General features: G+C 35.7%; 1 protein-coding gene across 1 annotated transcript in view; it reads right to left on the reverse strand.

The window, feature by feature from the left end:
* Positions 1–503: 503 nt before the first annotated feature.
* The window catches only part of LOC131927501 (haloacid dehalogenase-like hydrolase domain-containing 5), a 28,789-nt gene continuing 3,479 nt past the window's right edge, over positions 504–25,813 (reverse strand). Inside the window, exons 3-10 of the mRNA XM_059283183.1 lie at positions 12,707–12,753; positions 6,281–6,475; positions 6,046–6,158; positions 4,621–4,711; positions 4,381–4,426; positions 4,069–4,292; positions 3,378–3,520; positions 504–2,660 (exon numbers count right to left, since the gene is read on the reverse strand). Coding sequence (XP_059139166.1) covers positions 2,318–2,660; positions 3,378–3,520; positions 4,069–4,292; positions 4,381–4,426; positions 4,621–4,711; positions 6,046–6,158; positions 6,281–6,475; positions 12,707–12,753 — 1,202 coding nt within the window. The 3' untranslated portion in view covers positions 504–2,317. The remainder of the gene's footprint in view (positions 2,661–3,377; positions 3,521–4,068; positions 4,293–4,380; positions 4,427–4,620; positions 4,712–6,045; positions 6,159–6,280; positions 6,476–12,706; positions 12,754–25,813) is intronic.

Here is a 25,813-nt window from a genome sequence, read left to right on the forward strand (position 1 = left end):
CTAACATCATGGAAAAGTTTTATGTCTAACATTTTCCAGACTTTTAAAAAAGCCAGTCCAAAAACTAGTGATTTTCCAGACTTCTAAAAGTCTAACATTTACTTTTCTAGACATTTTCCAGACTTTGCACTTTATCTCTCGTTTTATTATTTATTTTGGTAAAAACCGAGAAATAAAGTACACAGAGATTGAGGCAGTGAACCCGAGGAGGCTACTAGTAGTACTAGATTCTAGATCTATTTAGTATTTACAAATGTTATAATTGTTAATATTATTATAATATTAATTAATTAGTTTTTAAAAAGCGTAACACAATTGAAATAAATAGATGGAAATAGGAGGGGTTAGACTTGTATAAAACTAGCTTAAACACAAACAGCATCTTATTGATAGTATAGTGTCTATCACTATTAAGTCTTGTACCATCGTATAGTATGCTTTAGCAAATTTTGACTACAAGTTTTTAATTAGCAGAATTGACCTAACAAACATTATTAATGCAGTAGAATGGCCTGGCCTGCAGCATAGAATGTATAGGTTAATCCACAGCAGCATATCAGTCCAACAGATCTCCACGTTACTATTAGCAACTCTTTGACACAAGGAACATTGATTTTTGATACAAAAAAACTTCTTAATTATCATTAACTTTTAATTTCTCACAAAAGCATAGCATCAAATAAAAAATTTGATTCTCAAAATTTACAAGAAGAGCCTCGTGGAGAGAACAATTTGTAGCCATTTATGACAAATTTCACAAGGTTATACATTAAAGTAGCTGTTTGACATATATACATTTATATAATTATAATTTAAAAAGACAGAGCCTAGGTGTAAATCCAATAAATGGAATGCATAACTTTAGTGGTCTTAAACTGACATTTTTGTTGAGAAGATCTTTATACTTATAGGCTCTAATGATATATGAATGCAAATAAATACACAATAAAAAAAATTGACAAAATAAGGGCTAATGATTAGTATAAAAATGTAATATTTTTTAGGAATAGTTTGTAAAAAATGAAAGACTTATGAACTTTACAAAAGGGGTGAAAAGTACACAACCAACTTGCACACTTTTTCGTTGTACATGATTGGCAAGCTGAATTGCTTGTCTTAGATATGCCATTATTTTCATATGAACAAAGTTACAAAGTAAAAAATTATTTAGATCTTTTGAAAAACTCAACTTTTTATCATACAATAGCTCTAACATAACAGCTCAATGGTTCAGCCCCAGTAGCTGACACGAAGACAGCTCACTATAGAGCACAGCCCAAGTAGCTGACATGAAGACAGCTGACATGAAGACAGCTCACTATAGAGCACAGCTCCAGTAGCTGACACGAAGACAGCTCACTATAGAGCACAGCTCCAGTAGCTGAAATGAAGACAGCTGACATGAAGACAGCTCACTATAGAGCACAGCCCAAGTAGCTGACATGAAGACAGCTCACTATAGAGCACAGCCCAAGTAGCTGACATGAAGACAGCTCACTATAGAGCACAGCCCAAGTAGCTGACATGAAGACAGCTCACTATAGAGCACAGCCCAAGTAGCTGACATGAAGACAGCTCACTATAGAGCACAGCTCAAGTAGCTGACATGAAGACAGCTCACTATAGAGCACAGCCCAAGTAGCTGACATGAAGACAAATCACTATAGAGCACAGCCCAAGTAGCTGACATGAAGACAGCTCACTATAGAGCACAGCCCAAGTAGCTGACATGAAGACAGCTCACTATAGAGCACAGCCTAAGTAGCTGACATGAAGACAGCTCACTATAGAGCACAGCCCAAGTAGCTGACATGAAGACAGCTCACTATAGAGCACAGCCCAAGTAGCTGACATGAAGACAGCTCACTATAGAGCACAGCCCAAGTAGCTGACATGAAGACCGCTCACTATAGAGCACAGCCCAAGTAGCTGACATGAAGACAGCTCACTATAGAGCACAGCCCAAGTAGCTGACATGAAGACAGCTCACTATAGAGCACAGCCCAAGTAGCTGACATGAAGACAGCTCACTATAGAGCACAGCCCAAGTAGCTGACATGAAGACAGCTCACTATAGAGCACAGCCCAAGTAGCTGACATGAAGACAGCTCACTATAGAGCACAGCCCAAGTAGCTGACATGAAGACAGCTCACTATAGAGCACAGCCCAAGTAGCTGACACGAAGACAGCTCACTATAGAGCACATACCAGCTAATTACACAATATTTACAGGACAGCCAGGAGACAGTATGCCCTTATTCACTGAGCAACAGCAACACACACTTAACTCATATTTACAGCCTGATATTAAGCAACTCAATTAACCTCAATGCCTTCTTTCCTAAAAATATAATCAATGCCATCATTGACATCATGAACAAATTTGTGTGGCTTGCTGAGCTCTGGTTCATGTGCAATATCTCTGTGGCCATGGTAAACATCAGTGGACTTGACAGTTGTCTCCTCATCTGCTGTGTGTTTGTAGACACCTGTACCAACCAACATACTAAAACAGTCCTCCACTGTCTGCTTGTGAAGCTCGTCACTCTGTGGGATCAATCTAGAAACTGGAACATCTACAGCATTGGCGTTGCTATCTTTTCTCTTAATGAAGCGGTCATACAAGTTAGCCCCCACTATGTCCACATTTGGGTTGTCCCTGATATGAGAAAAAGAAAGGAAAGACATTTTTTAAAAGGAATAAGAAAGTGTTAGAAAAACTTCAGAAAAGGATTTGAAAAACTTTAGAAAGGGTTAGAAATGGTTTAGAAATGGATAAGAAAAGTTTTAGAAAAGGATTTGAAAAACATTAGAAATGACTAGAACAAATTTAGAAAAGGATTAGAAAAACTACTAATAGTACAGGTTTAATTTTAGTACTAGTGATGGCTGAAAAGACTATTATTTCTACTGGAGGTTGAAAAGACTTCTCTAGCCAAGCTGTTATGGTGGAAGTTTGAAAAAATAATGGTATGGTATAGGCACTCATTGAATAGAAAGAGCTTTCCTTTTATTCTTAGTGTATACTTAAACAATGTATTCACTCAAGTCCAATAATTGAATTTAAAATCAGAAGTCAAAAGAAATTAGGCAGTTTTAGAAATATAAATACTTTTGTTGACTTTGTTAATATCAATTATCGCTTGCAAAAATTGAAAATTCTAATATATTAAAAAAAAACGACAACATAATGATCCTTAATATTTTTTGGAAAATTAGGCAGTTACCTTTTGGAGAATTGTTGCTCAGAAAATTCATACTGATATTTTTAGATTTTGAATATTTAAAAAAAAATGTATGCTCATTATCATTTGGTCTAATGAGAACGGAAAACATTAATTTGATTAATATCATTATTTCATTGTTTACAACATACCCAAAAAAGTATAGGCGCTTGATAGGCTTGCTGATTCCCATTTGTTGCGCTATTTTAGACACCATATGTTCAGCAAATCTATAAGTTATTTCACAGGGTTTGCCTACCAGATTTTTGTAAAGAAGATCCTTGCCTGTAATTTTCTGAAAAAGTAATGCAATGGCTCCATTAAACTAGGAAAGATTTTAAACAATCAACTATAGTAGTAGTCCCCATTAGATCTACTAAATTAAATTGTACATGTTGAAAAAAATATTTTCAACTTCCAGGATATTAAGAAATAACCAAATTCAGAAAAAAAAACCCAGCAATAAACAGTCTAAAACTAAAAGCTTTGAAATCAAGCTATAAAACTAAATAAAATTTAATTAACAATAACGGAGAAAAATATTTCCCCAACTTCAGTTGTTATCTGTTTACACTATAACCAATTTACATGCATACTGCTGTTTACCCTAACCAATTTACATGCATACTGCTATTTACCCTAACCAATTTACATGCATACTGCCGTTTACCCTAACCAATTTACATGCATACTGCTGTTTACCCTAACCAATTTACATGCATAATGCTTATTTCAGTAGAAGATTAAAATATCTATAAGAAATTATTCCACTAATTTCTCCATTCCTTCAATCTTGCACTTGAACAGAGATTTAGTCAAATATCTTGTTGGACAATAATTTACCTTGTAAAGTGCTTCAAGACAAAGAAGGAAGGCACCATGGCCAAAGCGAGGCATGCAAGCCTCAGCCATGAAGACAAGGTCCATGTTGCATGCTATGAGTGGAATTTGTGGAACATTATGAGGATCTTCAGGGGCATGTAGTGGTTTGCCCTCTGTCAATAGAAGGTCAATGATCAACTGAAGGTCAGTTTCCCAGCGACAAGGCTCTCCAATCAGTAGAATGACTGCAACATTTTAAAATAAATAATAATATTCATCAAAAACATCAATAAAAACATAGACTATAATTTTTTAAAATCTAAGAAGCCTCACCATCGACTCTGGGGAAGTCAGGATTTTCAATGTAATCCCCTCTTGCCTGTAGAGTAAAAAGTTTGTAGTATTTGTAAGGTTTGGCACACTTACAATTTTATATGACTTTTTTCAGTTTCACTATGTGTTCAAAATAATGCTCACTACCAATTAAGTGAAAAGTCTTTATACATTTTATATATTAGTAAACCGCAACTGTCATACTCATACAAATTGATGATTGCAAAGAAAAATACTTACCACTCTGCCCCTGTTTTCATGATCAACCATGTCTAACAGTGGGTAGGCCTTTTTTACATCTTCAATTGTACAAACATTTTTGAAACCAAGACTATTTTACAGTTAAAGGAAAAAATACTTTTTTTTCCAGCAGAAGGAAATTAGCATTTAACTCAGTGGTTCTATGGAACCCAGGGATTTTGGCGAGTCAGTCTCAGGGGTTTTGGCGAGTCAGTCTCAGGGGTTTTGGCGAGTCAGTCTCAGGGGTTTTCGCGAGTCAGTCTCAGAGGTTTTGTGGAGTTCAAGACATACACCTCGACTCATGATCAGATTTTGTCAATGCTGACGATTGAACTAGTAAGAAGGGTTTGGTGACTGCACATGTGAAACTGATTGGGCTCGGATTTTCAAAAATGGTTAAGAACCACCATTTAGCTAATATTTAACAAATAAGTCTTTAAAATAAATAAAATTTAATACATATCTTCCCAGCATTCGGTCAGTATATAAATAAAGCAATGATTGTGTAGGAATAGAGTATAAAGTCATTATTGCTAGGAGTTGGGTTAGGGTATTAAAACAAATTGGGTGTTTAGTTTCAGTTAAAGAAACTACTCCGCCTATTAGACATTCATTAGGCTTAAATAACCTGCTAAGTGATGTTTTAGTGTTCTATAAGTATTCATATTCGCCTGAGAATTTTCTTTTGAGGCACAGTCTGATGCGTCATTACATGCTTGAACTAGGTATAGTACATTTCTTTACCAGTAGTAACACAGTCTGATGCGTCATTACATGCTTGAACTAGGTATAGTACATTTCTTTACCAGTAGTAACACAGTCTGATGTGTCATTAGATGCTTGAACTAGGTATAGTACATTTCTTTACCAGCAGTAAACAACACTGGCAACAGCAGATGTGGGCAATAATGCTTTGATTTGGATTGTTTTTTTCTTCTATAACTAGCAGTTCATTTTCTACAATGTTAATAATTTTTTTCTCTCTAAACTAAAGGCAGTTTGATGAGTGAAACTGAAACTAATTAAAATGGCTTTTCCTTCTATTGAATCAGACTTTATTCATAATGTAACATCTACAATGAAAAAAAATTAAGTTCCAGTAGCTTGATTTTTATGTTTAGCGTTTAAAATAAATTTCCATTGAAATATTAGAGAATGTATTTTGTTTATGTTTTCTGGTAATAATGCTATTTTTATTTATTAAAGTAAATGATTAAGCTATTATATTATACATAGTAAACTTGGACAATTATCGTGTAAAACGCTTTTAGTTCTAATTTTAATTTTTTAATGTGAATGTTTTAAAAAAAAAGTGCCATGGTTGAAAAATGCGTTCTCTTCAGAATATATGGGAAGTAACATAATTTTTATTCCCGGACTGTGACGGGTTAAAATACCTATTGCTAGATAAGTTTAAAAGGATACTCTTCTGCTATTTCTCGCTTATGTTCCTGGCCAATGACTAAAGTATGTTTTCCATGAAATTCACTGAGAAGTTTAGCTGGGGTTGGAGCATGAATCACTTGCTCAGGTGTCACCTAAAAATAGATTGGATAATATTAATTCCATACAAATGTAACAGTATTATTTCAAAATTAGCAGGATTGATACCTGAAAGAAACACTGAATAAAAGTAGTAAATATTGTTTCAAGTACTTACATTGATATCAAACCATTTGCTGATTTGTCTTGCTTTATCAGCACTTCTGTTACAGGCATTGGTTACAAAGGCAACTGGAACTTTCAGGTTTCCATTAGAATCTTTCAGCTTCTCCATTGCTTTTTTGGCAGGATCTAGGGGTGCGCTTCCCCTGGCAAGAACACCATCCACATCAAAGAGAATTCCAAAACTCACCTAAAATATGTCAAACATTTTATATATCAAGTCTAGCTCACATTTTTTTGGTGGAAAATAAATCACGGATTTTTAAAAAAAAAATTGATATTCATTGCATGAAGAATTTAGACTTATCTTAAAAGCTATTTTTAAATAGCTCTTTCTCAGTGGTAAAAAGGGATGTGATACGCTGATTGAGATGAGGACATTTCATATGAGTGGTAAAATGATTGAGATGAGGATATTTCATATGAGTGGTAAAATGATTGAGATGAGGATATTTCATATGAGTGGTAAAATGATTGAGATGAGGATATTTCATATGAGTGGTAAAATGATTGAGATGAGGATATTTCATATGAGTGGTAAAATGATTGAGATGAGGATATTTCATATGAGTGGTAAAATGATTGAGATGAGGATATTTCATATGAGTGGTAAAATGATTGAGATGAGGATATTTCATATGAGTGGTAAAATGATTGAGATGAGGACATTTTAGCAAGTGGTACAATGTTTGTGATCGGAATATTTCACAAGGAATCTCTATGCAAGCACCCCGGAAAACACTTGTTATTGGTTTTCAATTAACAGACGGGTACCAATTCCCAATTAACAGACGGGTACCAATTCCCAATTAACAGACGGGTACCAATTCCCAATTAACAGACGGGTACCAATTCCCAATTAACAGACGGGTACCACTTCCCAATGAACAGACGGGTACCAATTCCCAATGAACAGATGGGTACCAGTTTCTAATTAAAACCATAGAAAATCTCTTAAGTCAATTAAAGCAATACACAATCTTTAATAGATAATCTATGGTGATTTCTAGCTGTGAAAGCCACCAAGTGCAATGAAGAAAAGTTCCCATGAATAAATACAAGCTATTTGAATACAAGCTATTTGAATACAAGCTATTTGAATACAAGCTATTTGAATACAAGCTATTTGAATACAAGCTATTTGAATACAAGCTATTTGTCCACAATTTTGTATAATATACAAACTTGAATATATTACAGAAATGAATTTCTACCACAGCAATCAGAATATTCACCAAATAGCACTATAGCCATCCCTGGCTAATTTGCTGCTCATTTATCCTGGCTTAAGTACATCACCAACTATTCAAAAATGTTCACAAAAAAATTCAAAGTTGAATTGTGGCAAGCCAGCAGAAATAAACTTTAGTTACATCTACGTATATTACACACATGTTTATATCATTCATACATTTTTACACAACAAATGCACCAATGTTCAAAAATGAGAGGGTAACACTACTTTGTGGTTTTTCACTTATTGTGGCCGATTCTGGTACTTATAAATTACAATAACTGAGGGATGACAATAGTATCATGGTTTCTGTGCATATATCCTATTCACATTCAGCTAAATAATGTGGTTGAGCAGCACAGAGCATGATTATTAACTAAAGACTAAAAAGTGTGTTTTGGGCACACAACTCTACCGTACGTCACAAGGTTCATCCAACTGTGATGGGTACCTAACTTTAATCTGGGAAAATGAAGACAACTGGACATAGTGTTGACCATATTATCCCTATATAAGCCAGGACTAGAGAAGTGGATAACTCCATGGACTGTCTGGGAGTTTTATTTAGTCATATCCTCAGTTTACTTACTTTCCCCCTAACTAATCATGTAGCTCTAGAAAAAAGGCTACTTCATTCGAGTGACTAGAATGAGAAATATTTAGTTTTTATACCAGCTTATCATAGGATCTGGCGGTTGTGAAATTTATTTCTTCATAGCTAGGCCTATTTTACAAAATGATGCTAAAATTTCACTTTTTTCACTAACCTAATCATTCAGTCAATGTACAAAAATATGAATCTAGTCCAACACCAGGAGAGAAATGCAATAGATCTACTATTCATATTAACTGAGTTAAAGATCTAGCTCCCAAACCCAGGCGTAGAATTGTTTAAAAAAAAACCGAATATAAAAATACAACAAGCTTTTAAATGTACCGACAATGAGAAAATAAAACTTATCTGCTTACTTTAATTAAAGCTTTTTGTCGCAAAAATATGTAAAAGATCTCAGGAGTGACCAAAGCTTTTATGAACGAAAGCAGATAAGTTCTATTTTCATACGAGCTGACCCGCGACGTAGTATACGCCGCCATCTTGTTGTTTTATTTTCTGCTTATCAGCAATTCATAATTTGTGAATCCAACACTACACCCCCCCCCCCCCCCAGTAAAAGCAGCCGTTCACAAAGAAAAGATCAATCAGAAATTGTTACCTCCCCTTCATTTCAAATCGTTTAATACTAAACTATCTGCCCCTAATAGCCGTCACTAACCCGGCTCTACGATTGTAAACATTCGGGGTGAACCATAGCTCACCAGACCATGTAGGGGTGGGGGTTTTGGATAAGCTGCGTTGTGTTTTCTAATGTCTCTACGAAGAGAATTATATATATATATATATATAGATATTCAGTGCATTTAAAAGCTTGTTGCTGCAAAGGTTCTATATTAGTTTTATTTTCTCGTTTTTAGTGATTTCTAATTTATAAAGTAGACACAACTAAAAACGTGTTTTAAAACACTGTCAGTAACTTGCGATATCTAAAAGATCTGCCCTGTGAAAGCAGCTGTCCTTGACCATATTTCACAGGTAACAAGCTCTTAATCTTGTTACCTCCACTTGGTTTCAAATTTTTTTTAAACTTTATTATCTAACCCTAATAGCCTTCACTAGATCTACCGTTTCTACAATTGTAAACATTCACAGCTCACCAGAATTTAAGATTGATCGCATCAGCTAATTATCTTCCCTTCTGTTATTAAATTTATTAATCTGTCGAGAGATTTAGTTTTGTTATCTCCACTTAGTTTTGAAAACCGTTGTATTAATTTTGAATGACTAATTAAACATATTCTTTCTTCTTCTTCGTTCTTAATTTTAGTGTTGGAAGGTATCCCCTCCAACACAATTAAGTATACATGTCAACTGGTTATGTGCCACTGAGGCCTGCTTTTCTTTTTGGATTTGCTTCCATAGAAGAACAACCAAGAACAAACTACAAGGCAGCAGTTATTTGATTTTGGAGTTGTCTCTCCTAGAAGAGTGGCTGTCCCCAGCTAACGAGCCTTATCTGCCAGAGGATTCGAACTTGAGACTTTTTGGTTTAGCAACTCGACCATGCCAACCCCTAAACATCTAATTAAATTAAAAAATTGATGGACTTGTATTGTCATCAAAGTGGAATGTGTCTAGAAAGTTTGAATGAAATTGCTACATAATAATATATTAGAAGTGGGTCAAAATTGAGCTACAAGATTTGCCACAAACCAACCAACAAACAAACATACGTAGACGTTGCGGACTAAGTAAACTCTTGTAAAAAGTGTTCAATCTAGGTTTATATAGAATTTATTATTATTCTACAGCAGAATTAGACAGCAGCAGGGGCGTAGCGAGGGGGGGGGGGGGGGGGAGTGCGGACCGCACCGGGTGACACCATTTAGGGGGGTGACACCAAGGCAAAAAATAGCAAAATGTATAGAGAAAAACTTGAGGGGAGGGGGTGCAAATCGAAAGTTTGAGGGGGGGGGGGGGAGAAGAGGTGCAAATCGAACGAAAATTTGAAAGTTTGTCCCCGGGAAGGGTCACTACGCCTCTGGGGGAAGGGTGACACCATTAAGTGCCGCACTGGGTGACACCCGACCTCGCTACGCCACTGGACAGCAGAATCTATTTTTAAAATATTAAAAAATCTATATCTAGTCTAGATGATGTTGAACCTGTTTTAAATCTTGAGAAACCTGTCTAGCCCAAAAAGCGTTCTTTGATGAAAATGTTATTAGATCTAGATCTGATTGAAAACTTCGTAATTTTTGTGTTTTTAAAGTTTGCAAACAACCCCTTTTGTAATCAAAGGTGCTTGCAGATCTAGATCTAATGAGTATGAGTCCTAAATCAAGACTATTTTTTCTGTCACTGTTATCTTTGTTCTTCAGTCCGTTGTAAGTGTAAAAAACGTAGCTGATTAAACACTCCTTGATATTTTGTTAAAGTTAAACACTTCTTTAACTTGAACATATTATTATTATAGTACAGCCTTGGCATTAGTCAAATCTAGATTTAGATCTAGTAGTACAGTAGTCTAGTTATCACCTATAGTTCTAGATCTAGATTTAGTGAAGTAGGTAGATCTAGTTACTAATTAATAGTTATTATTAGTAGTAGTATATACTAGATCGGTAATCTATCGTTTTAGGTACGTAAAATCGCCCGCGATTAGTAATGTGAAAAACAGGTGACTCCTTAAATTTTAATAATTATTTAACATTTTGAGGAGGATTTATTTTTTGAAAAATACAAAAATGTTCCCCTGTTTCATTTATGTACCTGTTTTTAAACAATTGAATTAAAACTTTTCAGTAATAAATGAAGACTAGCGATGTTTCCAACAGATGCAACATTGCTCATTTACTATAGCAGCCATCTTGTTTTTTTTCTTTTTACTGTAAACTTATAGCGCAAGATTCAGGGGAAGCCACTCTAACTTTCAGATGACCGCTTTTTATATAGCAAATCCTGCTCGCAAACACTGCTGTTTAACTTGCCTATAAAAAAATGTTTGATATATTTAGCCATTGATTTATGTTTATTATTCATTTATCTATAATATTTGACACAAATATATCACAATATACCTTCTATTAAAGCCTTGACGATGAGTAACTTTTTCGATGAGGTAACTTTTTCGCACATTACCAGCTGCGGGCGATTTTATGTACCTAAAACGATAGATTACCACTAGGATCTAGACTATATATATATATAGTAATAGTATATACTATATTATATAGATCTAGATCTAGTAAAGTTAAGGGTAAAACTCCATTTTAGCATATTTTATTGTATTTTATTCGCCGCTTCACATTCACATCTGGTTGAGCTATTTTTATTATCAACACAACCAAAGCACACAAACACATTAGAAAAACACTAGGATTAGAGCTAGATATAGAATCTACTTTTTTTTTGATGAATGTGAAAAGGTAAAAAAAAAAACCATAAAATAGCATTAGGACAGTTCGAATTGAATAGGGTGAAAAAAATCCCTGCCCGGTTGACTTTAATTTAACAATTATCATCATTTGTCACAAATATACATGCATAGTCATAGCACATTCAATATTCCAAATTTGGATTTTTCTAAAGGTTTTGACAACAGTAAAATATCAAATATAAAAACAAAAATTCATAAACAAATATAGATCTATTAATAAGCCTAATGATTCCTAACGTTTTCGTGTGTTATGGTTGTGTTTTATCTATATATATAATTCTCTTCTGGGATCAGTTAGAAAACAAGCTGCAAGCGCCTCCTTGCAGTCCCCTCTCTTTCTCTCTATCAATATCACCCCCCAACCCACCCCAACATTGTCTGGTGAGCGGTGTTCACTCTAAATTTTTTACAAAGCTAAATGTTTACAAATCAAAGAGCCGTACAGCCGGGTTTCTATTAGGGGCAGATAATTTTGTTCGATTTTAAACTTACAGGGAGGTAACTAAGAAATAACTAAGAGGAGGCTGCTTTCACGGGGGGGGGGGGGGGGGGGCTGTAGGGTCGGGGTTAGGGGAAAGTGTGGGGGGGGGGGGGTTAGTGTTTTAAAGCAAATATTTTCAGTGGCAGCATTGGTACTGTCGAATTTACAAATTATGAATTACTGAAAAGTAGAAAATAAAACAACTAAATAGCGGCGTATGATACGCTGCGGGTCGGCTCGTACTATTTACTATTTAGATCTAGAGTCTAGATCTAGAAGATCTAATCTAGATCTAGTATTTATAATAATATAATAAAATACGCTCAACTGGAGGTGAACGTGAAGCAGGGAATAAAATACGCTAAAATGGAGTTTTACCCTACTAGTAGACTATATGGTAGGCCTAGATCTAGATTCAAGATTCTATATACTAGATTTGATCTACTAGATCTAGATCTATAGAAGTCTATTGTCGTATTTAATTTTAATTAGTAGGACTGTAGTAAGGAGTAACATTTTCAAGACAGGAAACTTACGAACTCACGTGACAGGTTGTTTACAACGAGGGTGGGCGGGGTTTAACTTCACGTGGGGAAATTTCAATGACAGGGGATGGGCCTTACTCACTGCAAATTACAACAAACCCCACTTCCCACTCCGGAAAATTGCTCAAAGTTAGAAAAAAATTAAGAACACAATAGGTCTACTTACTGTTGTATTTTCATTGAAATCTGATCCCATTGATACATCAGAGTTATCTGGAAAAAAAATTGTTACCATTTTTTAGGAAGATCAAGACACGCCAGATAAAATTGTGGGGAGTAACCTGCAGACCCTGCATTAAGATGATCTTACCGGTGGGAATATCCATCCGATTCTTCACTCCCTGCATTTTGGAACCTAGATCTAATATGTCTCATTTTATAATGCGTATTTTTGATACACTGTATAAGTAGAATAATTACAAGTCTTTTAGAAACTAAATATTAATTTTAAAAATATCTCTCCAATCGCCAAGAAAGCTACTTGGACTAATAAACTACTAGAAATCAACGGTAAGGTTAGATCTATACAAGATTTTCTAGATCTAATCTAGATCAGATCTATATATGATTGTGAATTTCAAAGAAAATATTTTTGAAACACATTTATTTTCACTCAATTTAATTCACAATAGATTGATATAAATTCTATGAAGCTTCAAATTATTTTGGAAAGGTTAGCATTAATATTTGTGTCTAAACATCGAAGAAGAGGGCTGGTTTTATACTGATTTTTTTTGCGGCTGTTTATGTGTTCTACATTTGCATACCTTTTTTTATTGGCTGTTAAGGAAGCCAGGGCTAACAGTCATGCGCACAAAGTTCACAGCAAGTGCTGCGCTAGGCTTCTAAGTCGGTCTAAAGTTTCCCGGCTGACCTGCTTTTGAACCTTCATTTTAGTTTTTAAAAATATTTTATTGGTCAAGATAGTATATCGCAGATAATTTCGGTGAAGGCTAAATCATGACGAACTGATTTAGTTTTTAAAACAACCTGTCCTAAATGTGAGGTTAGATAATCAACTTCGCAGAGAGGAACAAAACGGCAAGTGCTAAGTGTACACATACAACAGCTGGGAAAATCAGCTGATTCACATAAACATTGAATACACTCAGCTGTTTACAACAAATTTTAGTACTGGTAAAAAAAACAAAAAAAGATGTTTTGTTTCATATATACATTTAGTTCATTTAGGCCTATAAAACATATAGTTACGCATTTTGAAAATAAATATAATTACTTTTAATCGGTACATAGCCTACTCTTTTGATACCTAATAGATAAGAAATAAATAAAAAAAAAAAAACCCAAATGCCTTACATAAAATTATGCTAACTATGAAACAATAATTTGAATAATATTATTATTAATTTGATACATTGTTTTTATCTTATAGTTTGATTAGACTGACGAGAGCATTCTTTGTTCTTGATATAGTTTGTAACAATGTTTAAACGCAATGTAAAAAGAGGTTGGAGGGGGGGGGGGGAGGGGGGGGGAGGGAAGGGAAACAAGACGGCACTCAATGATCACGCCAGCCTAGCATGCACACGCTACGCGAAAAAGATGGCCTTGTGGCGGCGTACACCACGCGCTGCTTTGTGTCCTTGACATTTCCACATTCTTTTGTTGTAGTTATTTTAGCACTATCACATCATTACTACCCAAAATAGCGACGGGGTCAAAAAACAAAAACACATCAAGTTTGTTTACACTATACTTTTGTCTTTTAACTAATACGGGCCTACAGTATGTTGTGGACTACGGAATACAAAGCGCGTTTTAAAAACACTAATAAATCTGGTACGTACTGGTTGATTAAAAAACAACAACAAAAAAAACCTCCATAGAAATGTTAGATCTACAGGGGTGTATTCAGTGGGATTTTAGATTGGAGAACTATACTCCTCCCCCCCCCCCCCCCCATAGATGCCCAGATGTACGCGACAGTTTCCCGTTAGGATTTTGGTGGTCAGTGTACATTGTATGTCACTTTCCCAGAAATAAAATTGTTATTGTCCTCAAAGCAACTCTCACCATAATTGTACGTGAAAATAATAGTTGCACTGAGGTTTATGTAAGTAGTAATAAAACATGTAGTTTTAGTATTCCTCACACCATTAAAAACAATTACAAGTACATTCGCCCCCCCGAAAAATTTTTACCGCCCCCCCGAACGAAATGAAATTTATATAATTTATATAGAAAATATATACTTTTAACAGTGTCCGCCCCCCCGAAGAAAGTTTACCGCCCCCCCCCCCCCCCCCCCGAAGATTTCAAGTGCCCCCCCGGAGAAAAAAGTCTGGAAGAAACACTGAGGGGGGGGGAAGGGGGGGGGTAGACTTTCTTGGGGGGGGTCTCCGCCTGGAAGAAACTCTGTCAATGACTACATCAAGAAGGAAGTTAATGTCTAGATATAATCACAGTAAAAAATGATCTAGCGTATCAGACTGCGAATTAGTGTGAATTAGTGTGAATTAGTGTGATAATATTCGGATTATCAGAGGTCAAAGTTCACAGTATTGTGTTCCTTGACCCGACTGTTACTACAGGTAAAAATAGTAACAATGACACAGATCACGTGACGTGTGCATGTATCGACTACTGGGTAAAGCTCATTGACTGGATTCTGGACGTATCTACTTCGGTTAGTGTTCGGCAGAAAACCTTGATGACGTCTGATACTAGGGTTAGGGTAACACAGGCAAGTCTACCACCCTCCGCCCGGACGAAATGAAAAATTAAATAAATTATATTAATCTAGAAAATTTAATAAAAATACATAAGAAACGTTTTATAAGAAGCTAAAAAGGAGAAAATAAATAATTTTCTTTAAATATATAATAATACACTTCGGTTTAAATAACTACAAAGAATAGCTTCTTAATTTCTAGTAAACGTATTCGATACATATTATAGCGACCCACGCTTTTCTTTATAGATTTTTTCAATAGTTGTTCCAGAGCCTTAGCGAGGGGGTGGGGGGGGGGGGGTGCAGACCGCACCGGGGGACACCAAGGCAAACAAATAGCAAAAATATATACAGAAAAATAATAATTCCACTTAATTAAGTGATTTTAATTTGAGTGAGTTAAAAAGTCTTTTAAGAGCAAAGTTGACAAATCCCGACAAGGGTGGATGGGGGGGGGGGGTGGAAAGAGGGGGTTACGCCATGAACTAAACGTGCTAATGATAGAGAAAACACGCTACATCAAGCTGTATTTATAACCGATTATAGATCAAAATCGTTAGTATTATCTGAGCAAAGTTTAAAGCAATCGCCGTGGGGGGTGGGGTGGGGGGAAGGGGGGGGGGAGGGGGGGGGGGGGGAAGGGGAAGTTACATTAACTCATCGTTGCAAAATATGCCTGAGGTAAACGGCTTGGTTGAGAATCGTAATAACCTATGTGTTAATCCATGAATGGGAGGGGGGAATATATATATATATATATATATATATATATATATATATATATATATATATATATATATATATAAAGCAAAGTGGTCGAGCTGTATTCATAACCGATTATAGATAAAAATCGTTAGTATTATATCTGAGCACAGTTTAAACCAATCGCCGTGGGGGAGTGGGGAAATAACATGAACTCAACGTTGTGGTCACTTACCAGCGCAGCAGGCGCCTTGAAATTTGACAGGCTCCTGCCTTGGGGCAATAGAACACGGGGGCCTGTGCCGGTTGGCCGTAAAGTCCACATAGAGGGGGTCAAAACTGACCTCGACTGACCGGCGCCTTATATGAGCTATATTTCGAAAAAAAACTTTTGCCGAACGACCCCCCCTTCATATTTTGTGAGGTGGTAGAAAAACACCTAGGGGTGTCAGAAAGAACTCGTCATATCCTGGAAAATTCTGCAAGTGGTAAAAACTGACCAATCGTATTTCCCCATATATAATCTTTGTATTTTATGTCAAAAACAGCGTAATTTCAATACTAATTTTTGGGTACTAAACCTCTGTACATCTTGCTAATTTTTGGCATGCACCTCTATAGATGACTAGGCCTTATGGACAAACTGTTGGTCCTACTCAAAGCCCTTGATGAGGGCTAAAAATGAGCACGATTGGAATTCTTATATGGCGCCACGGGCTAGACTGTGAGCACTTTGCGTTTATGTTTGCATTTAAGTTTGTGTTGATGTTTGCGTTTATTTGCATTATTTTGAGTTATTGTTTGTGTTTAAGTTCGCGTTTGTGTTTCTATTTGTATTTGCGTTTGTGTTTGCTTTTTTGTTTGCCTTTGTGTTTTCTTTGTGTTTGCGTTTGTTGTTAGGTTTGTGTTTGCGTTTGGATTTGGGTTTGTTTTCGTTTGCTTTTTTTATTGCGTTTGTGTTTTCTTTGTGTTTGTTTTTGGGTTTGTATTTGTATTTGTGTTTGCGTTTGTATTATGTTTGCATTTTTGTTTTTGTTTTGGTTGGTTGTGGTTAGGGTTAATTTGAAAAGTAATAATATTTCCTAAACCCGGGTAATGCCGAGTATATGTTGATTACTAAACACACAAGTCATGGTCCTTTACAGATAGGTTTTTCAGGCCAAGTGCAGGGCCTGGCAGGTACGGCTAGTCCACAACCACTTACATAACTTTAAAGAAAACTGTAGGTCCCTATATTATGTATTGGATACTTTTACTAATATTTAGTAAGCGACCCACGCTTATAAATTCCTTTTTATAGGCGTGTCATTTTTTTTGGTACGCGTTATTTTAGTAATAACTAGCCGTCCCGGCCAGGACCTGCTCTGGCTTCTGTGATAAACCTTTCTGTTAAAGACCATTACCTGTGTGTTTAGTAATCATCATAAACCCGGCATTGCCCACCCAAACCACAACCAACCAAAACCAAAACAACAAAACGCAAACATAACGCTAACACAATTACAAATACAAACGAAAACAAAAACCTAACAACAAACCCAACCACAAGCACAAACACCAATACGAACACAAAGAAAAAAACAAACGAAAAAGAAAAAGAAAACGAAAACAAACCAAATCCAAACGCAAAACCAACCACAAACACAAACCCAAAGAAAAAAACACAAACAAAAAAGCAAACGAAAACAAACCAAATCCAAACGCAAAACCAACCACAAACACAAATACAAACACAAACCCAAAGAAAAAAAAACACAAACGAAAACGAAAAAAGAAAGAACAAAAACGAATCAAATCAAAACGCAACCACTAACGCAAACCCAACCTAAACACAATGAAAACACAAACGCGAACATAAACGCAAAGTACTCACAGTCTAGCCCGGGGCAGAATCGCCTGTTTCAGCTTAATAAACGACTATAGTACCCCAACTTATTCATAGTCTTTTGCACTCACTTAAACGAACGTAGGTGCCAAACCAAACCAAATGAACAATTATAATACTCCAAGCTTAACCGTAAAATACCTACAACATTTGCACTTGATCAATCCCCGCTAATTATGTAATTATTTTTTTCCCAACACCAAAACAAAGTAATAAAAAGTAAATTCTTTTCCACTAATGCAATGTTTTATAAAGGGAAGTAATTGTGTTTTCCTAATTTATCAAAGAGAAGTAAGTGCTAAAGGACTAAGTATAAATAATTTACAGACATAATTAGAATTTTTGTAAAAGATGATATTTTTTAAAAATTGTGTTTAATGAACATGCCGACAATTATTACTATCAGTTTGAAAAATGAAAATTATTTCCCAACACTTTCAATAGTAATTTTTTAACTCATAAATTTAGACTATGAGCACGATAATAATCTAACACTTAAATCCATGGAAGTATGTCCACGACAAACTTATTACATGTTACACACAGAATTAAGCTTTATATATTAGATTACGAGAAGAAACTGCTTTTTAATTTGCTTAGTAAAAAAATTAGCTACATCCTTTTTGTCTCTGTAAATTTTAAGGTTGGTGTCACCCATACCCCCGGAAGATAGATTTAAAGTGTGCTTAGTTAATAGTAACGATGTTTATCTATAGTCGGTTATTAATACAACTGGGTGTAGCGTTCGATTCTCTACAGTTACCAAGCTTACATCATCATAAAAAAAAACAAAAAAACAATACCACTAATCTATCAATGTGCAAAAAAAGTGTCTGAAAGAAACCCTGCTCAAAACGTCTGAAAGAACTAGCTTATACCCGTGCTTCGCTGCGGTGTGGATATGGATATTACTTCAGCGCACTTTGGTGGCATTTTGGTTTGAATATGGATATTCACGAAAATTAAACTACGGTAAAAAAATAATTGAGCCAACACTGTCACAAAGTCCGCAGATGGCCCTAGTCCCCCAGACCCGCGGCGTAATTTAAACCGCCACCAAACAACACGTTTATCCGGGCGTACGCTCATAGGGAGAGACTTCCCGATGGATGGCCACATACTCCAGCTCTATTAGCGAAGACAAAGTGGCTATATCGATGACGGAAAGACGGAAGTGCGAAATGAGTGCGAGACGACACTGGAGGATTATATTATAGACTAACTTATACTCGTGCTTCACTGCGGTTTGGATATAGATATCTATCACCTTAGAGCAACGCGCTGCGCGCGGGTGGGGGTCCCCGCATTTCGGCAGATATTCCTTCAGTGAAACGCGCATATATATATATATATATATATATATATATATATATATATATATATATATATATATATATATATATATATATATATATATATATATATATATATATATATATATGGGGCCCAAAAAATTTCTTTGCTGGGTGGCCCTTTTTTCTAGTTCCGCCACTGCAAAGATTAATTAGATAAAAATACAATCCATTTTATAATCAGAATACATTTTTTAGTCCTTAAATAGTTGATATAAATCTTTGTGATTTATCTATTTAGATCTATCTAGCTAGAATAGGTCTAATGATTAGATCTTGATTCTAGATCTAGAACTTCTAGATCTCGCAAGAGTTACGCAAATACTAGACTTAAATTAAGACTTAAGTAAACGAATCGTAGAATCTAGATAATTCTATCTAGATCTAGATAATTTCAGACCTTCATTATTTTATATAAATCTTTGGTTAGCTAATTTAAGATAAAATTTTTGAAAGTTACTACTACTAGACTTAGATCAAGATCAAGTTGCATAAGGAGACTCAAAGTATTAAAGTATAGTATAAAAATTCATCTGTGACGTCACGAGTCAAATAGCTAAGTTGTTAATGTAATTGGCTTGCATGCGGATGGCACAGGTTCTAGACCAATACGTCAATGATAATTTTTTTTTTCAATTTTTATTTTATTTTTTAGATGTGAATGATAAAGTTGCCTATCTGAACTTGGCGGGATACAGGGCAGGTGAAGTAGAGTTAATCTGTTTCTTTGTCCTAAGCATATGAAGGGATAGTGTGGTCAGAGACATGCCCGGCTGACTGGAATCGTTTTTTTTAAACGATAAAAACACGTTGTCTGAGACTTGACAGGGCACTGGGCAGGTGAAGTAGAGTTGAGTAGGTCACCTGTGACGTCAGTATATGAAGGGATAGTCCGAAATCGGTGTTTTCGGTGTTTTTAAAAGATAAAAATCCTCTTTTTGAATGTGGGGTCTGGTTTTTTGTGACGATAAGTGACAGACGTGATGTTTTTTTATGGATGACCCCCGAACCCCACAGTTATCCAACGGATGACGGGTAGTCTAGTTAGTACATAAAAGCTTGTTATTAAAATGTTTTTTGAAATTTAAAAAAAAAGTTAAAGTAATTAAAAATAGATTTTAAATATCGTCTATATCCCGAATTCCCATTCCCCGTAGTGTTATACAAGAATATTCGAGAAGGTTTAGGGGAAATCACTCCCGGTTTATTATCTACGAGATTCTATTCTATTAAAAAAAAAATATTTAAAAATTGATTTAAAATCATTTCTATATCTCAAATTGCCATACCTCGAAGTCTAGAATATTCGAGAAATTTTAGGGGAGATAACTCATGCTTTATTAATGTAGTGACCTATTTAATAAGAAAAGTGACAACAGAGAAATAAAAAAAATAAAAAAAATAGGCCTACTTTTAAGATTTAAAAGTACGGATTTGAAAAACAAAAACAAAAAAACTTTGCGGCCGTTATGAAGGCAAAATCGCCAAAAATAAATAGGCCTAATAAACAAATCCCACGATTTTCATCCATGGCAACAAAAAAAGGGCGACAGGACTCGACAACTGGTTGGTATCCATTCACGGTGGAACAGTGGCGTGCAGACCTATGTAGATGCCCGGGGCAAACTCAAGCGGAAGATGCCCCCCATAAATACATATATATATATATATATATATATATATATATATATATATATATATATATATATATATATATATATATATATATATATATATATATATATATATATATATATATATATACTTTATTTAAAAAATTGTACTTATCTTAATTGAGATGAAAACGTTGACTACAGCCAGCTAAATCCAAATGGAGTAAATGGTTGGAACTTGGGGGGGGGGGGGGAGGGGGTTGGAAAGGGGGGAGACAATTGCGGACGTGTCGTGGTGGGGAGGGGGGGGGCTGTGATGCACTACAAAAGAGTCTCATCCGGTATTGTATTACCACCCGGGACCGAAGGGACAAAAACGTTGTCCGTGTCTACAATTAGGGCGTCAGACACGCCTTTATTAATGGGATGTTTCTCTCTTGGCCTGTTTAGGAATTCCTATAGTGTAACCAATACAGGTGAGAGTGTGCATTGAACTAGAGATGTTTCAGATTTTTTCTCTAAACCACTTGGTCAAAACGTCAACTCTTTAAAGAGATGGGTGATGCTAGATACTCTCAAAGTATCTGAACCTTGAATATAACAGAAGTGTACATTGTTTGGCTAAAGCTGCCAGCCCTAAAAAAACAACACTTCTACACAGTGGCGTTGGGAGGTCGGGTGTCACCCGGTGCGGCACTTAATGGTGTCACCCCCCCCGGAGGCGTCGCGACCCTTCCCGGGGACAAACTTTCAAGTTTTCGATTTGCACCCCCCCCCCTCAAACTTTCGATTTGCACCCCCCCCCCCCTCAAGTTTTCGATTTGCAACCCCCCCCCCCCTCAAACTTTCGATTTGCACCCCCCCCCTCAAGTATATATATATATATTGCTATTTTTTTGCCTTGGTGTCACCCCCCTAAATGGTGTCACCCTGTGCGGTCCGCACACCCCGCCCCCCCCCCCTCGCTACGCCCCTGCTTCTACATCGGACTGTGTTTAAAAATCTACTATGCTATGTCAGACCCTTAATTTAGCTGTAAATTAAATTGTTCTTCTGGCTGCCTCTTTAAATTAAGCCATAGGCTATTAACCTCTTTTTGAAGTTGATATTTCAATTTGGAAGGATACGCCTTTTGATACAAATCATTTAATTTAGCATATTTCGCGGTGTTTTGACTAGCCATTATTTCGCACACTTGTAGTCGCATTGACACTGTTATATTGCTGAGTCCAACGTTGATGCTAGTGTGTATTAACCCCCCCCCCCTCCTGTCCCACACCTGAACAAGGACAGCGTGCTATGCCCCCCCCCCTCTCCACCCCTCTCCCGTCTCACAACTGAACTGGGATAACCCCGCCTACCAAAAATAATGTTAGATTTAATGTGTGGACGTCCACATTGGGCCAACCCCCCCCCCTCCCCCTGTCCACACGCGTCCACAAAAGTCAATTTTTTTCGGACCCCCCCCCCACCCATTGTGGACGTCATAAATGGATGACTCCTAATTAAGAAGTGTGAGACTTAAGGACAACTTTAGAATGAAGTTAACTCGGCCCGGCCCAGTGTATCAAAACAGTACGGACTTGAAAGTTTGTATTTAACCATACACAAAAATCCAAATGGCCATGAATAAAGAATATCATTAGAATAAAAAAAAACAATAGGCTGTGTGCTTAATCAGTCTACGAATGCCGTTACGTCCATCATAATAAATAAGGATGCCCTACAAACATTATGCAATGAATAGAAACATAATAAAGATGCCCGATAAAATATGAAGCGAACAAGGACATAATTACTGTAGGGATGCCCTTCAGACATTCAATAATGAATATAAGCATAATAAATATCCGATAATATATAAACGAATATGGGCATAATTGCTATAATTATATAAATACAAACGTGAATACAAGTAAATTACTTTAAAGATGCCCTGATGATATATAAAATGTATGCGGGCATAATTAGTGTTTGGATGCCCTTCAAAAGTATTATGATGAATATAAGCAAATTACATTAAAGATGCCCCTACAGTGTGTAAATTATAATCATGGGCTTTAATACTCTATGGATGACCACAAAGTATAAAATGATTATGGGCGTGTTCTCTAAAAGATGCCCCTACAGTGTGTAAATTATAATCATGGGCTTTAATACTCTATGGATGACCACAAGTGTATAAAATGATTATGGGCGTGTTCTCTAAAAGATGCCCCTACCTACACAAGTATCAGATACTCTATTAATTGAAAGACTGCATATATTTATTCGGGGAATATCAATGACTACTACACCACTACCCTTCACCGATGCCCCTTTCTCCCTGAAGGTTGTACGACACGGACAGTACGATGACTATAGCAGTGCCATGTGTTGATTGTATATACACATTTCGGTGAATTCGGCATATTGTGATAATTCTGCCTAGGTAGACAAACCTTAGTAGACAGATTTCCTAAAAAAAAAAAAAAAAAAAAAAAAAAAAAAAAATATAAATTAAAAAAAAAAATCATTTTTTTACCCCCTTTGGATGCCCCCTTGATGTGGCTGCCCGGGGCCTGGGCCCCCTCCGCCCCCCCCCTCTGCACGCCACTGCGGTGGAAATTGTCTGCCAATACCCACGTAGGGAACTCATTCTTTGTCTGCGCATGGTTCACATACTCTTCACGTGATCAGCTCCTTATGTGACCTAGATTCAAACGACCAGATTTAATCCTATGAATTAAACGAGACAGCGTGACGGCGATTGGTTCGGCACCCATGCTGATCTAAGGGAGTTCACTCCTAGGGCAAAAATCATGCTGATCACGTGAGATCCCAGTGTAGCTGATTGTTATTTTTAAAGATTTTATCCTTGGGAAAGGAGAGTTAGGAGGGGGGGGGGGGGCAATGGAATAGTAGAAATAACATTCTTAGCAGGCTATAGATACATCCTTCAATCACATATGACCAGACTATTTGAAGTCCTCAATGATACATATCTTTAAGTTGACTTTCAACTACTACTAAAGTAGGACTACTACTACTTCTACTACTACTACTACTACTACTACTACTACTATTACTACTACTACTACCACTAGCGTGGGCATACTACTAAAGTAGGCCCACTACTTCTACAAAATTAGGCGTTCAGTTACTACTAATCTAGGCTTACTACTATTATTACTAATGCAGGCCTACTATTACGACTACTACTATTATTACTACTATTACTATTACTACTACTACTACTACTACTAATCTAGGCCTACTACTATTACTACGAATGTAGGCCTACAACTACACTAATCAGAGGCGTAGCGAGGGCGTGGGCGTGACAACCCTAACCCTAACCCCGACACCTAGGCAAAAAATAGCAAAATGTAAACAAGAAAAATATTCTTTTGCCAGTTCCACTAATGATTAATTAAAGTTAAATAGTCTTTTACGTAAAATTGACAATTATTACAAAAGGGTGGGGATGCCACCATGACGTAAACGTATTTACTATAGAGAAAACAGTGCTACATCAACTATATTCTTAACATACTTTAGATAAACATCGATACTATAAAATCTGCAGTGATTAGAGCTTATACAATACAAACGTATGTGGCATATATTAAAAAAATAGGCCTTTGTAGGCCGACATATATATATATATATATATATATATATATATATATATATATATATATATATATATATATATATATATATATTGTTATCATAAATGCTAAAATAACAGCATAGTGAACTTTTTTGAAATCAGAGGTGGTATAAAATCAAATATTTCTATTTAAAACACTTTTCGAATTTAATGCCATTTTATTCTCTCCCTTCGATTATTATAAATATATGCTAAAAAAAAAAAAAAAAAAAAAAAAAAAAAAAAAAAAAAGATTATTATATACGCTGATGTTCATTGTTCATGTCTTTGATGCTGTGTAAAATCTATCAAATATATTATTATTACTGATTTAAATGTTTAAAACAATTGAATTAATAATAAAATAAAAAAAAAACTGTTTGAGGACTGTATAGATATGGATGTTTGAAAGGGAAGAATGTTTGCTTTGATGTGTCTCATTGTAATAACATAACTTTTCCGATTGCTTAAAATTTGTATAATTTTAATTCTCGGTAATCCCAATTTTTTTTCAGCTCTACTTAAAAACCCAAATTCCACCCCACCCCCCTTCCCCTCAGCACACCACGCACGCCGAGGAAAAAAAAATCCCTTGAATCATCATTTAATTACACATTTGCATTTTCAGTTTCAGGTTGGTTTTTAATTTTAATTTTTTCTTTATATTTAGACGTTTTATATTAGATCTATGTTTAAGTAAACCATCTTAAATGAATGAAAGCAGGCTACAAGTAAGAAATAAATATTACTATTGTAAATCTGTATCAGTCCTCACAAGCCGATGATGAAAACTGTAATACTAAAGCGAACACACAACTGACGCTATAAATTACGTGTCTGAGGCAAAAAAAAAAAATAGCTGATATATAACTAAATTATTGGCCTTGCACTTCCGATCACTCATTTTTTATAATTAGATACTGTGTTCTTTAAAGATAATTTTTTTTAACATAATGATAAGGTATGGGTTAGATCAGTCTATTGATCACACACCTTTTTACTGGTAATTGCAAAAACAATATTCACAGAGTTTTACTTGTTTCAAAAGCTATGTTTCTGGCGGCATGGTACTTTGGTACTTAACAGATAAGTTCGGGTTGGGTTTTTTTTGGGGGGGGGGGGGGGGGGGGGGGGTCAACTTCATTCACAACTGTCCAGCCACTTTCGGTGAATTATCCTACCCAGCGTATACCTAGGTGTGACATTAATGTCGCTCTACACAATTGTGGCGGTGAGGTGGGGTGGGGGGATAAACCATTTCAGATTGAACGCAGCGTCCGTTTTTAGACGACTGTTCTAAACATTCATATACAATTATACATATATATATATATATATATATATATATATATATATATATATATATATATATATATATATATATATATATATATA

Source organism: Physella acuta, unplaced genomic scaffold (assembly GCF_028476545.2).
Source record: "Physella acuta isolate Inbredline_101_S28 unplaced genomic scaffold, ASM2847654v3 ptg001411l, whole genome shotgun sequence".
Taxonomy (NCBI): Eukaryota; Metazoa; Mollusca; class Gastropoda; family Physidae; genus Physella; species Physella acuta.